Here is a 13,981-nt window from a genome sequence, read left to right as displayed (position 1 = left end):
TAGTCTTATGTTCTACCACATTGCAAAGGTTTTCAGATCTGACATGCTTTGTGACATGGTGTATAATGGTGCTGGAAGTAGCCATTAGAAGACAGCAAACTGTGGCCAAGTGTGCCAAGAAAACTTTGCCCACACCGTTACACCACCACCACCACCAGACTGGACTGTTGATACAAGACAGGTTGGGTCCATGGATTCATGTTGTTAATACCAAATTCCCATTCTACTATTTTCGAACCCCAGTAGAAATCCAGATTTCCTCAGACCTGGCTACTTCTCCTGTCTTCAACTGTCCAGTTTTGGTGAATCTGTGCCCACTGAACAGGTTCATTGTTTCTGTCTTTGGGACTGCCGTTCTCTGGATGTTGTTTGTTTTTAACACCTTCATGAGTTGCTCCAGAGACTGACACACATTTTGATCACATTTTCCTCAATTCTTGTGTTCAATGTGAACATTATCCTCCTGACCTGTATCTTCATGATTTCTGTATTGCATTGTTGTCACATGATTAACTGATGGAATAATTGCATGAACAATCAGGTATACAGATGTCCATGATAATGAGTGTATGTATTTAAGTAATTTGGGTGAACTGTGCTGCATAAAAAAATACATTGAGATCTGACTTCATTTCAGCAGGACAATCCACCCAATGAGTCCTAGGTACAAAAACGATTGTAACACAATTAAACTGTTTGGAGTCAAAGCTAAAATTGTATGTGTGTGTGTACAAATCTGCATACATGCATCTATTTACAAATTCTGTTTTGACACATATCCAGAACAAGGTTGGAAAAATCAGGTTTTAGGACTTTTTTTAAAACAACATTCTAAATATGATAACTAAACCACATGTGGCACATTTCACTCAAAAATTAACTTTATTGAGGTTCACTGGATAATATCAAATACAGTTTTGCATTCAGAATCTGTTCTTACTTTTACTTTTACTTTCTACTCTTTAGGTTCATGTTTAGGTTAGTAGCCATGAACATATACATATAAGGAACAGGGAGAGGGCCTTTCCTCCCTTCTCTCGGTCTCTTGGAAAAGTGAGGTCATTGAGTGAGAGCCCGATGTCTCGCTATACATCGTAAAGATGACTAATATATATATATAATGATGTTGAGAGCTGTTGGGAGAGAGATCGATATTGGCTCGGATCCTCTCACAAGCTACTGCAGTGCTTGTTTTGATGCTGGACTTCTTTGCAAAAAACTTCTATATGCAAGTAAGACAGTGTCAGCGGAGATCTTCTCTTCATCATCTTCACATCGTCACCATCTAATTTACCACAATAGTAAAATAATAAGTTGTATATAACTAAATGACTAAAAAGACTTTTCTCTCTTCTTCTATTTCTCACATGAACACACATAAAAAACATTATTTTCCTGTAAGCAAAAGTGTTTTCCTTAAACATGGTGGAGAAATAGTGATTCAAGATCATTACTTGAGAAATCCAACCCACAATCAAATCATTTATTCAAGGTTCAAGGTTTCATTTAAACAGCCATATAATCAGTGGTACTCCTATCCCAATCATCAAACACTTGAGTCACAAAATAAAGTCATGGACAGAAAAAAAACAAAAAACTATTAAATCATTAAAAACACAAAGCCTCTGGGGCATTGGCAGAGACCAGTACCATGTAGACCTTCACATGTCAGCCACCTGCCTCTGTACTATCATCAGTTAATGTCAATAATATCAGACCAAAAAAATCTAAAATCTCTCTACATTAATTCACAAAAAAACAAAGTCAAAGTACATAACAAACCACCACTCAAAGAGAACAAAGATAATAACTTGATAAAAATAGCTGCGCACAAATCCAGAGACCTCATGTCTGCAGGGACATTCAGTAGGTGATCAGGCCTCTGCTGTTTCTTTCCACTGAGCAAATCTAAAACACCTACCAGAGAGATAAACAGCAAAGTTGTGACACTGAACAATGATAAAGGTCTCATCAACCATTACTTAACACTGAACTACAAATGTGAGGACAGCTGTTCACACTGGAACACAAAATCCCATCGCCTGTTTGCATTCTTGGTTTGGATAAACAGTTTGACTAGAACGTACCTGTTCCCATGTCATGGACTCAGTGCAGCTGCTGGACCGGGTGAATCAGCACACATGTAATTAAAAGTGTCATTAATTATTGTTCAGAACAAAAATATCTCATAATTAAGGCCCTTTAAAACTCATTATGTAGACACAAACAAAAGTTTTACCTTACTGATGACATTTCTTCATCCATGCAGGACTTCAGTTCATCATAATATCTCTTCACCATGCCAAGCTCTAATGAAAAATCTTTTAAAAGGTAAAATAAATTGGAAACCTGTTTATTTATAAATATTAATTATATATTTACAAAACTGCTCGTGATCTAACTAAATGCTTTTGTTTTGAAATGTTCTGTACCTGGGATTGAGTGATGATCTGTTTTGAGTGACAGCTCAATTGATCCCTTCAGAGTTCTCTCCAGTTCCTCCAGGATGAACGTCTAATCCAGCATCAAAACAACCCATTGTTACTTATCACTCACGCAACCAAATATTGTGTTAAAGATTAACTGAATCATACATGAATTAATGGTTTAGATGTGTGTTGAGACCGGGCAAAATGGTTCATTCATACAGGCAGATTCATGTCTTAGAATAATAACAATATTTGCACATCTATGACAGTGACTGCAGTGTTTAAGTAGCAAAAGCAACTTTTAGAGTGGTGTATATTCCTCTTTAATACATACAATACTTTAATACAGAAAACACCTTCATGTAGATGATGAACTACAATCTTGGACAAAGATAAAGTTGTGCAGCACAACATGTTTTACTACTGTATATCATCATTCTGTTTCATATTATAAAATGTGACAAACCTTTAATTCATCCAGTTGTCTCAACATCTCATTTTTGGCCATGTCAAACATAGTGTCCTTTGAGTCATGTACATGCTTCTCAATAGTGTCCCTCATGTTTTTCAGCGTGTCCTGTCCTGTAAATTTTGCTGCTTCTACAATAAAACAGGAAAAAGTCATCAAACATCTGCACAGTCATGATGAATGTACATGTCTATTATTATGATGACAGGATATATATATATATCTCATGATCTTCTGTATTACTTTTGTAGCAGTCTTGCATTTCTTTCTCGATTGTCTCCGTCAGACTGTTGTAGATTGTTTTCTTACTTTCCTGGATAATTTTGTTGACTCTTGTCTTAATTTTTTCCTCCTTAAAGAGAAAACATAAAGTATGAACAAACAAACAAACAAGGTAATTTGAATAAGGCTATTCTTTTTTCATAAAAAACAAACTAAAAAAAACAAAAAAAAAACCTTATTTTACCTCAAAAGCAGTGAATTATTTAAACAGATTTTCAGCCTATTTTCCACCCGGTGGGGGTGGATATACACTCACTGGTCAGTTTATCAGTTACACCTGGAAAGTACCAGGTTTGAACCCTTTTGCCTTCAGCCCTGCCTTAGCTCTTCATGGCATAGATTCAACAAGGTGCTGGAAACATTCCTCAGAGATTTTGGTCCATAATGACATAGTATTTGTCGGTTGCACATCCATGATGTGAATCTCCCATTCCACCACATCCCAAAGGAGCTCTATTGGATTGGAATCTGGTGACTGTGGAGGCTATTTGAGTACAGTGAACTCATTGTCATGTTCAAGAAACCTGTTTGAGATGATTTGAGCTTTGGGACATGGTGTGTTACCCTGCTGGAATCAGCCGTCAGAAGATGGATATACTGTGATCATAAAGGGGTGGACATGGTCAGCAACAGTACTCAGGTAGGCTGTGGCATTTTAAATGATGCTCAGTTGGTACGAAGGGGCCAAGTGTTGTGCCTTCAGAGACTCTCTTCTGTAAACTGTGGCTGCAGTGGTTATTTGAGTTACTGTTGCCCTCTTATCAGTCTGGCCATTCTCATCTGACCTCTGGCATCAACATGGCATTCAATTGCTGCCAAGTGACTGGCTGATTAGATATTTGCATTAATGAGCTGTTGAACATGTGTACCTAATAAAGTGGCTGTATATTTTGCCCACTCAGACAAATCTTAGAGAGATCTTAAACTCTTCAGTATGTTGTTGTGAATCATTGCAGTCAGGTTTGCAACATCAGATTTTTTAAAAAGCACAACTCCAGTTTTACCAGACAAAAATTGTGTTTATATATCCCCATTCGTAGACTAGAAACAGAATGTTAGATACAGCTAATCGTGTATCTACATGTTTTGATGTATCTAATCATGTGGATACAGCTCCTGACCTGTATTTACATGATTTAATGCTCTGCACTGCTGCCAAATGATTGGCTGACTGGCAGAGATAGGAGTTACACATGTGCAAGTCTCAAATAAATTCCAAGTTATTTTGGTGAGAATCAAGCGAGGCAGAGAGAGATATGTGTTTAATTAAACTGTTTGATAAGAGACTAATGGGTAGGATGATAATATTCTGGTGTTTTACCTCTGTCTGAAGAAAAATCAGTTGCAGTTCGACATCTTTGTACTTTGGAATCAACTTCTGTGTGTCAAGTGAAAATGTTGTGATAACTCCGTTGAATGGTCCACATTTTGCGACATTTCTGAAAAATGTTGAAATGTTTTGTATAATTATTGTGTAATATGGATTAATTGAATAAAGTAGAATTTGTTAATTCTAGACATCCTCCAGAGTTAGTAAATGTTCCAACAAAAGCTTTTGTGTCTTCATTAAGTCATTTCTTACGGGAAGGTCCTCCTGAAGTTTTCATCAATGCTGTTAGTCAGGCGTGAACTTAACTTCATGTTGATATTTATTTGCTTCCCTTTTTTTGGTTTGTGGGTGCCTTTTTTCTCAACTATACACCTCAGTGTCCTGTGAAAAGCTGCATTTGATTTGTTTTTCTGAAACAAAACAGGAACATACATCTTTAAAGACATATTCGTATTAAGTGCAAAATCAATTGTCTAATCTAATTGTCTAAAATGTCAAAAGTCTAATCAAAATACATACAGGATGTAAGATGGACTTCAAGTTTCCTTCACATGACCTTTTTGATTTTTCAACCCCCTCAACAAGGCATTTTTCAAAAGCCTCATAAGCCTCTTCCATGGGTTTTCGGACTCTATCAAGTTCATGTTTCATGGTTGCTTCAAGCTTTGCACACACATCTGTTTTTATGCCAGCCTGAAATCAAACACAGGTTTATTTATGAAATTCTGTTGGTCATGTGTATGACAGCCCTTTAATTACTGTGGTTATGCAGCTTCTCTGAAGTAACTAAAACTCAGGAAACCAAAAACTCAGGAAAAGTGACATTTCATGTGGACTCTTTCAGTATTTAATTGACATTAAAACATAGTTAATCCACAAGTCAGTAAGAATTCAGGCATTTGACATATCCATACTTTCAATGCAGTGAGTGTAGTTAACATATTTGATATGAATTTGTTACGTGACCTACCTCTTCTCTGCATCTTGCCCCTTGAATCAGAGACAGAATCCCGTAAGCTCCAGACACATAGTTTAATGTCTCTGAGTGACAGTCATTGAGATCTTGCAGAAATTCCTGAAGTTGGGGTATTTCTGTAAAATTAAAATGCAGTTTGTGTTTTACATTTAAATTGCAAGTCATTGTTGCCTGAACTAAAGTGGTAAAAAGTAAACTAAAACAAATTATGTATTTAAGCTACACATTTTCTGTCATGAAGACTTCACCTACCTGTATCCTCTGATGTCAGATATTTTCCTTTCAGAAACTCTTTGGAGCTCACTGTGAACACTGTGAAACAGTCTTCACTGAAGTGTTTCTGAAAAAAAGGTTTTGGTTTTAAGGCAGACCAGACAATATTTGTGTTAGACTTCTGTCAGTCTATGTAACTCACCTTAATCTGGCTTTGTTTTCTGAATTCTCTGATCACTGTTTCCTTGGCTTCTGAGTTTCTGTTAATTATGAGCGCAGTAACTGCATCTGCTGAACTAAAAGAAAACATGTTTATCAAGTGGCTCTCTCGTTTGGAGCACTGAAATCTGTAATTCTGACATTCATTTTTACGTTTTTGCATACAGTCGTCTTCTTTCCTCTCAGAATGTCAAAATTATCTTTCGTTAAACTTGTATCTGTTACTAACAACTCTGACATTCATGAGGTGTGATCAGTAAGCTCTGAGACAGTTCCTGTTATGAAAGAATAGAACATGGCAGAATAATGCACATGCAGCAAGTGCAAGTTGTTGTTGTGAGTCAATATTTCGAGTTATGTCATGCCATCAACATCTGGACCTGCATTACAGATATTTTCTTGACCAGTTGCAGGTGCAAATTTGCAATTGTATCATGACAATGTGTTGCCGCTGCCCACCTGCTCTACTCACAACATTTGGCTTTTTAAAGACACAGTCTCTGATTGCAGCTCTACACTGAAAAGTTTCAAACTTTATTTTGAAGATCTGTAATTCCCTTAGACTTTTCCTGGAAAAACTGTTTTAGATTAGTTAATTATGTTGAGTTCATTAGCAGCTGTTGATTTAAAGAAGAATTTCACTGAAAGAACTCTCCCTCACAAAATTGTTATAAAGCTGGCATGGTACATCTTGAAAGAGACTTTGGTTTGACCTCTTGGTCACCAAATGCCTGGGTCTAATTTGGATGTTATATTTAATTATGTATTTTGGTATCATAAATTACTTACTGATCACACCAATCTTCAATAAGATCAGACTTGGTGCAGATGAAGTGAATGTGCTGACACTCGCCACCATTTCCCATGATGCTACTGGCATTTTCCAGGATCTCCCAGGGTTCTTTCTCTGCTGCTGCTCGATTAATGTCGGTCACGATCCACACAGTAGAACAACTTCCAACAATCTGAGGAGGCATAACGGCAAATTAATTATGAATACTTAATTATCAGTATTTCATCAAAACAGGATGTCGCATTTTCATGATAACTCAGTTATACACAATAAACAGCAGTACATGTGAATAAATTACCCCTTTCCACATTTTATCTCTGCTCTTGTTACGGTCTCCACTTCCAGGAAGGTCCACAAGTGTGACATGCTGGAGGAAGTCATTATTAGGCACCCTGACAGTCACACACTTCACCAGTGGCCAGTATTGCCTCGTTACTTTTTTACCGTCTCCCACTTTCGAGTCACTTCTTGTGTATTTGACAATTTTTTCAGACAGCTCTTCAGCCTGTAATAAATTATAAAATAAAGTAAGGTAATGTAAGGTGATTTTATTTAGATGCACATTCAGAGTGTTTTACAAATTGCACAGAAGAATTAGAACAGGATAAGATAAAGAAGAAGCACAATTAAGAGACACTATCATTGAAAGGAAAAAAGTTCAAATAAGGTCAATAAATAGTAACCTGAAGTAGAGACAAAAGCTTTGAATGATAAAGAACAACTATGTTTAAGATTTAAACACAACCAGCTTTTGATAGTGCCTAGGATCACCTAAGAGGTTATCAAGTATGTGTATCATGGTAGCATAAGGCAACATTTGTTGACCTGAGTCAGTCAGCAGACCCCAGTCTAATGGCCTAAATGGCCTAAAAATGAGACGCATTTTGAACATGTTTTAGTTTAGAGGGTGGGAAAGTACTGCTTTACATAATACGTTAGAAGTAATAAGGAAATAAGGTTGCCAACTGAGGAAAAGAAATTATTGTTTTGCATAAAGGGGCTGGTCCAGTACCAGAGAGCTCAACTATGTTTTCCAGCCTGTCCAACAGTTAAGTGTGACCAACTGGTTCAAAAGCAGCATTGAGACTTAATAATACAATAGAAGGTCTATGTACATGCCACTGTCATTTAGGAACTTCAAAAGTCCTGGAATTTATACAGTTACTTAAATGTATTTTAGTTGTTGGTAGATAGTGTTATCACTGATTTTCCCGTGAATGGTAAATTTGGTTTGAAAGATTTTTTAAAAAGTACATTTTATATACTGCTTTTAGTTTAATATTTGCTAAATTACTATTTAACTGAACCAAACTGGAATTGCTGGGCTGTATACATATTTCATACACCTCAATAATTGCAAATTCATAACTTTTACTATGTCAGACAGGCAAGAATGTTTTTTGAGAAGTGATATATAGATTTTGTTTACAATCTTACTTACTGATTCACATGTCAAAATCTTCTTCTTGGAATCAAGAAATTCTTTGATGTCTCTGAAGTATTTGCTGTCCATGAGATTTTCAAGGGATACGTCTCTCCATTCTTCTCCATACAGTGCTGACAGCTTTTCATCTGTGTCATGGTCATCATCGTCATTTTCCTTTTCCTGACATGCATTTTCTCTAGGAGTATGATACAAGTACCACAACTCCTCTCTCCACTCCTGACAAACAAAATAATAATTATGTTTTTACTTGAAGCTGAATTAAATGGCATGTAATGTAACCAGTAACTGTAGTTTTACAGTTACACTGAAACCTTTCAACTAATTTCAAGTAAAGAAACATATTCAGCTCATTTTACCTCTTTTGTAATGAACTCAATTTCTGCTTCATACTTTGGGTTGTGCATGTTCGCCTCCACTTTAATCATGACTGTAGTACATGCACTGACACTTCCAGAGGGCAAAAGATTCTTCTCTCCAATGACGGCATTTATCAAAGAGCTCTTTCCAGCCCCAGTTTTACCAAAGACACCGACCAGCTCCCTCTTGTCTATCTTCAAATCACTGATTTTAGTCCTGTTGTACAAAAGTTTAAATACAGGTTAATTGATTAATATACAAAGACTGAAAAAAAAATATCAAAACCAGGAAGACATCTGTCTATGAACAGCCTGCTCAGGCATAATTTAAGGCAGCTATCATCTATATTTTTGTATTAATAATGCCTTTTGTAACTACTTATGTGTGACGGGCTTCTCATAGTTATGAACCAACACAAAGAATCACCAGACTTTTTCATTTTCTTTTTGTTTGGGTTCACTCTCAGCACTCCCAGAGTCTTTTTCAAATGCAGCCAACAGCTATAATTTCTGTAAAAATAAATCACTGCAGTACCCAGTACAATATGGCTGACCGACACAGTCATTAACTAGCTGGTGAACATTGAAGATTTAGAAGCTTAAGACATAGATATTTACCAAAGGAGTTGGTAGAGACCAAAAATGGAGCTAAAAGAGTGAATATTGGACTTAAATTTGTCAGGTGTCAGAAAAATGACTCAAATTAAATGCTAACATATTTGGTGTATCAATTTCTGTCAGCAAGCATTGTGTTTGCAGGTTGCCTATGCTGTTCCAAAAACCCCAAAGAAGTCAGTAATTGCCGGGTTAAATACAGGCATTATCCAAGAAATGCAACTTAATGTCAATTGACATTTAGATATCCAGCTTAGCCTAAATGTTCATGAATCAATTAATAAATTTAAAATAAATCATAAAGTACAATAAACAAATCTGTTAAGAACTACATATTCACAAAACACCCTAGTTAAAAGACACTTAAAATGAAGGGTGTGTCAGTCCAAGGACTTCTAAGTTACCAAGACCTTCTCACAGTCAGTAATGTGCTGCAGGTGAACTTTTAATCCATATTTTGATTTTTGGCCATTTAATTAGGTTTCAGGTTTTGGCCTGGCAACAAACTGAAACAATCAAATAACACTATAACACAACAAATAACACACATGGATCAGCAGTTCTGATTACTTATCAGTCAAGTTCAGGATAGTTTCCATATGAAAATGACTGATAATATCCTCACTGTTTTAATTTCCAATGTGTTACAGTACTGGAATATGGAAAACTTAATACCTACTTCAGGAAAGCATTGAGCTTTGTGTTGTCTTCATTGCATAGTTTATTCTCCACATATGTCATTATGGTTTTCACATCAGACAGTATGAACTCATCTGTCAGTAAAAATAAAGAACTATTCAGACGGAATCATGAACCAGAATTTTCTGTTAATGCAAATTGCAGTTACCATTGTTTAGAAAGTAATTTAAATACCTGTGAATGATCCCGGCATAGCGTCATGTGGTCGTTTTCTAGCTGGTGATTTCCATTTGCTGGACTCGCCCTGAGGATCCAACTTTCTTTTTCCTTGTTGATTTTTTATTTTATTATTTTTTGTAGTTAAAAAAAGAAGCCAAAGAGAAAAATGTGCATCTCACAATATTAAAACTTGGACTCAATATTGTTGTTTAGTCAAAGCAAGACTCCTTGAAAACACTACTTGTAATTAAATATGAAATCCTGCATGTAAGAGAGATATCTCACCTTTATCACTTGTGTCACTGGTGGATGGTATAACCTGAGGATAAATGTAAATATTTGACTTTTAAAACAATATTTGATCAAGAAATTATATTTACACAGGCTTTGTCCTCTGACAGAGCTCTGAACACACATATGTACAATTCACATCCTGAAATTTGCATTTAGGTTCTCATGCAGTCTGGGATGAGCTTGGTGAAACTCTGGGAAGTGGTTTCAGGAAGACATAACAAGTGATCACATTCACTGTCCTTGTCTCAAGACACTTTAGTGCCTTAAATTCACATGGATGAAGAACAGAAAAATGTTCAGTGCTAACATGCCTGTGAAATTTGTGTCATCCTTACCTGAATGCAATCGCCTGCTTCTTCATGATCCTGCAGATAAAGTGGAAGGCTGTGTAAAATATTGAGCAGCCACAGAAAATATAATCTGTATGACCATAAGTGGCTTAGATTATACCTAATTGTACAAAACTATATTCAGCTTACGTGAGCAGATACATCAGCTGTTTCCTGATTTGTTGTGTTGTGTTCTTCCTAGTGACAACAGAAAATTCTTCTTCATCCACAAAGGCAAAAACAGATTCACATAAAAATTCACATTAATGTTGATGCTGATTGAATCTATCCATGGGTGTCACCGGTATTAGTAAGCATACACACAAGTGGAATTTATGACAATACACACAGTATTTGTGTGAGGTATCTTTACAGTTCAGAACATTACCATTAACAACTTGAGTCTCATCCTGAATTTTTCCGCTGGTCCCACTTTTGTGATCAACTTATCAATTACACAGTCACGAAGACAGAAAAGACTTTCTTTGTCAACACCTTCATCTGTAATAAAAAAAATCATCGATTGAGTCTCAGTCATGCAAAAATAAGTGTTAATTTTAAATTACCCGTGTATTTCATGAAGAGTGAAACAGTTGCAGCCACAGCTGTTAGCTGAATCTTTAAAAACATGTCAGGCTCACAGGGCTAATAGCGTGGTTGAATGAGCTGAATCCATATTTATTTATTTTTTTAACCATTTGCTATTTTCTTAGTTTCAGTGGTACGTGAGCTAAAATCTGTATTTCAGTGACTCAAGCTGTTACAAAACAGCCATTACTCTCAGGTTAAGTAATGTTTCGTATTGTGACAAAATGTACAAGATATTCTACTGCAAGTGCTTTTACACTCTGAATACAGGAATTGCAAACACTCATCTTTCACAGAACATAAAACTATTAAGGATATATCAGCATTGTAGAGTAGAACAATTTTGCAGCATTTTAGCATCTGTGTTATTAGATATTTAGATGTTTCATTGTTGGAAGGTCACATCAATATTGAATCGTTGCTGCCTCGCCCCACCCACGCAACTAACAAAACATGTTGATACTTTACCTTCAAATCTTGGTATCCACTCACTGAGACCCCATTCAGTTAATCTGTTACGAACAAACTCATCCATGTCCAACAGAAACTGAAAGGTAAACAAATAAGAATAATATTCATTCATTAATCATTCATTAAGGCTTGAAATTTGTGAGACAATTTACAATTAGTTATATTTAACTGGCTGTTAATGTGTGGAAACAAAATTCAATGGAATGTACATCAACCCGAATAAACAACTGTTCAACCATTATGTTATCCAAACATTTACAGTGTATGATATTATCTGTTATTAAGTGACTAATGCAGGCACTGTGTGGTCTCGACTAGGGCTGCACGATTAATCGTATTAAAATCACGATCTCAATTCAGAACTCTATGCGATCTCATTTCTAAATGACAATGATTCTGCTGCATTTTCATCAGAGACACCCGCTGCATCAAAACAAATGCTCCTATCACCCTCAGCCAATGACAATGTGCCATTACACCACGTGATTCAACAGAAACTCAAACCCAGTGAGAAAGTGACAGCGGGTAACGACATTGTGGGGCCAGATGTTGTGTTAGGACAAATAAAAATGGCTAAATGAGTCCAGAAGAAAACTCCGCTAATGGCACTGTGCTCGTGACGAAAAAAGATTAGCTAGTTAATTTGACCATTTTCTCTTTTTCAATCCTTTCTCTCTCTCCCTCTCAGCTCAACCAGGTATTCTGCAACTTTATAATACTTCAGCAGCCGCTACAAAGTGTAGTGAAAACACTGCAGACACTGTCAGCCGGTTTTAACCCATCCTATCACCAGTAGTTTCCGCTTTAGATACTTTTCACACTGTTGAAGGGTAATCTTGTCCCATTCTTCTTGAATTACTGCTTTTAATTCTTCTAAATTCTTTGGTTTACGCTTTTTTGATAATCCACCACAGATTTTCAGTGGGGCTCATGTCCAGGGATTGAGCTGGCCACTCTAAGACCTGGATACAGTGCTCCTGCAGCCAAGTTCTACTGGCTGTGGATGTGTGGCAAGGGGCATTATCTTGTTGAAACATCTAGTTTTGACCTCGACCAAACAGTGCACGTGCAGAAGGGAGCATACGGGTCTCGAGAATGGCACAATACTTGGCAGAGTTCAATGTGCCATCACAGACAGTGAGATGACCAACACCAGCAGCACTCATGCATCCCCAAACCATGGTACTGCCTCCACCATGCTTGACAGTAGGTACTGTACATGCTGGAGATAATGCTTCTCCTGGCCTTCGTACCCTCACATTATCAGGAGGAGGATAAAGCTGGAAACTGGACTCATCTAACCACAAAATCTTCTTCCAGTTCCTGGCTGTCCAGTTCTTGTGTACTTGGGCCCAACAATGCTGGGCTAACCTCTGTCTCGTTGATCTTGACAGCCTTGTAGGACCTTAAGCCATGATCTAAAAATCGGCCACATACAGTTGGAGTGGAACACTGGACACCAGTTTGGTTTGACCACTTTCAGAATTGTGATCTCAATTCTCAGCGAAAAAATGGTTCTCAATCATACTCACTATTATCAGACAGAAATGTCTATCATAGGTTCAGGGATTTGTAAAAGTGTGTCACAACAACTAATGTACTTTGATGCCTCAAGCAATAATGCTTTATTGCTACATGTAGTGTACAATTATATCACAAGCTGTTGTATTAAATCAGGTAATTTGGGTGAGGCAGCAGTGTCCACTCCCTTTTGCGCACGTCTCAACAAATCTGCTCTTCCTTCCCTATCTCTTTACTTCCGCAACTATGAAAAGGAAAAGGAATCAAGGTCAGAACATGGACATTGTGGATTAAAAAACATGTACAGTAAAATAAACTACACTTAAAGTATGACTGAGTTCTGCACTACTCTCACCAAACCTTCAGCAATGTTTCAGTTACTAAATCTACAGCATATTACTCATTGCGTTGTCAGTACAACACCGTGACAAAATAAAACTCACACACATATTACACATATTATCCTGATGTTTAGTGTCTCCGTAATTAACTCAGCTGTGAATGTAATGCACTGAAGTTAGTATACTTACATTTTGTCTGTTCCCCTTTACTGTACTGGTGCTTGAGCAATCTTGAGCCCTTTGTTTTACAGAGTCTCCACCTCTCAACAACACAACACACTTTCCTCCGTGCGTGTAGAGTTTGAGCAGAATAGGAAGAGAAGAGGGTTCTCCTCATTGTTGCTCCACTGCTGACTCCCACTGGTTGTTTGGGATGGCTGCACTGTGGGCGAGAATCTATGGTGACAGAACAACCCTCCCACTCCTCATATCACCAGTGGCTGGCAGAAC

General features: G+C 37.0%; 1 protein-coding gene across 38 annotated transcripts in view; it reads right to left on the bottom strand.

Annotated features, from left to right (window-relative positions):
* The window catches only part of LOC108886172 (nuclear GTPase SLIP-GC), a 23,630-nt gene extending 9,649 nt beyond the window's left edge, over positions 1-13,981 (bottom strand). For 4 of the 38 annotated variants that reach the window (XR_007814115.1, XR_007814117.1, XR_007814116.1 and 1 more), the window contains exons 1-18: positions 13,721-13,976; positions 11,667-11,745; positions 10,999-11,111; positions 10,761-10,808; positions 10,617-10,646; positions 10,273-10,306; positions 10,003-10,095; positions 9,809-9,902; positions 8,515-8,731; positions 8,153-8,374; positions 7,010-7,216; positions 6,708-6,883; positions 5,902-5,995; positions 5,739-5,826; positions 5,481-5,602; positions 5,030-5,203; positions 4,763-4,920; positions 4,502-4,619 (exon numbers count right to left, since the gene is read on the bottom strand). Coding sequence is in view for 26 of the 38 variants with exons in the window: in XM_018680867.2 (XP_018536383.1) it covers positions 1,909-1,917; positions 2,088-2,118; positions 2,240-2,321; positions 2,433-2,514; positions 2,896-3,029; positions 3,142-3,250; positions 4,502-4,619; positions 4,763-4,920; positions 5,030-5,203; positions 5,481-5,602; positions 5,739-5,826; positions 5,902-5,995; positions 6,708-6,883; positions 7,010-7,216; positions 8,153-8,374; positions 8,515-8,731; positions 9,809-9,902; positions 10,003-10,095; positions 10,273-10,306; positions 10,617-10,646; positions 10,761-10,808; positions 10,999-11,111; positions 11,667-11,733 (2,502 nt within the window). In the remaining 12 variants the exon portion in view is untranslated. Of the gene's footprint in view, positions 1-1,454; positions 1,918-2,087; positions 2,119-2,239; positions 2,322-2,432; positions 2,515-2,895; positions 3,030-3,141; positions 3,251-4,501; positions 4,620-4,762; positions 4,921-5,029; positions 5,204-5,480; positions 5,603-5,738; positions 5,827-5,901; positions 5,996-6,707; positions 6,884-7,009; positions 7,217-8,152; positions 8,375-8,514; positions 8,732-9,808; positions 9,903-10,002; positions 10,096-10,272; positions 10,307-10,616; positions 10,647-10,760; positions 10,809-10,998; positions 11,112-11,666; positions 11,746-13,720 lie in introns of those variants that run through there. The other 34 variants (XR_007814113.1, XM_051073878.1, XM_051073881.1 and 31 more) reach the window with 28 other exon arrangements.

Source organism: Lates calcarifer, linkage group LG11 (genome assembly GCF_001640805.2).
Source record: "Lates calcarifer isolate ASB-BC8 linkage group LG11, TLL_Latcal_v3, whole genome shotgun sequence".
In the NCBI taxonomy this organism is placed as follows: Eukaryota; Metazoa; Chordata; class Actinopteri; family Centropomidae; genus Lates; species Lates calcarifer.
Note: the sequence above shows the minus strand (reverse complement) of the source record. Positions and strands in the feature narration are given on the sequence as shown.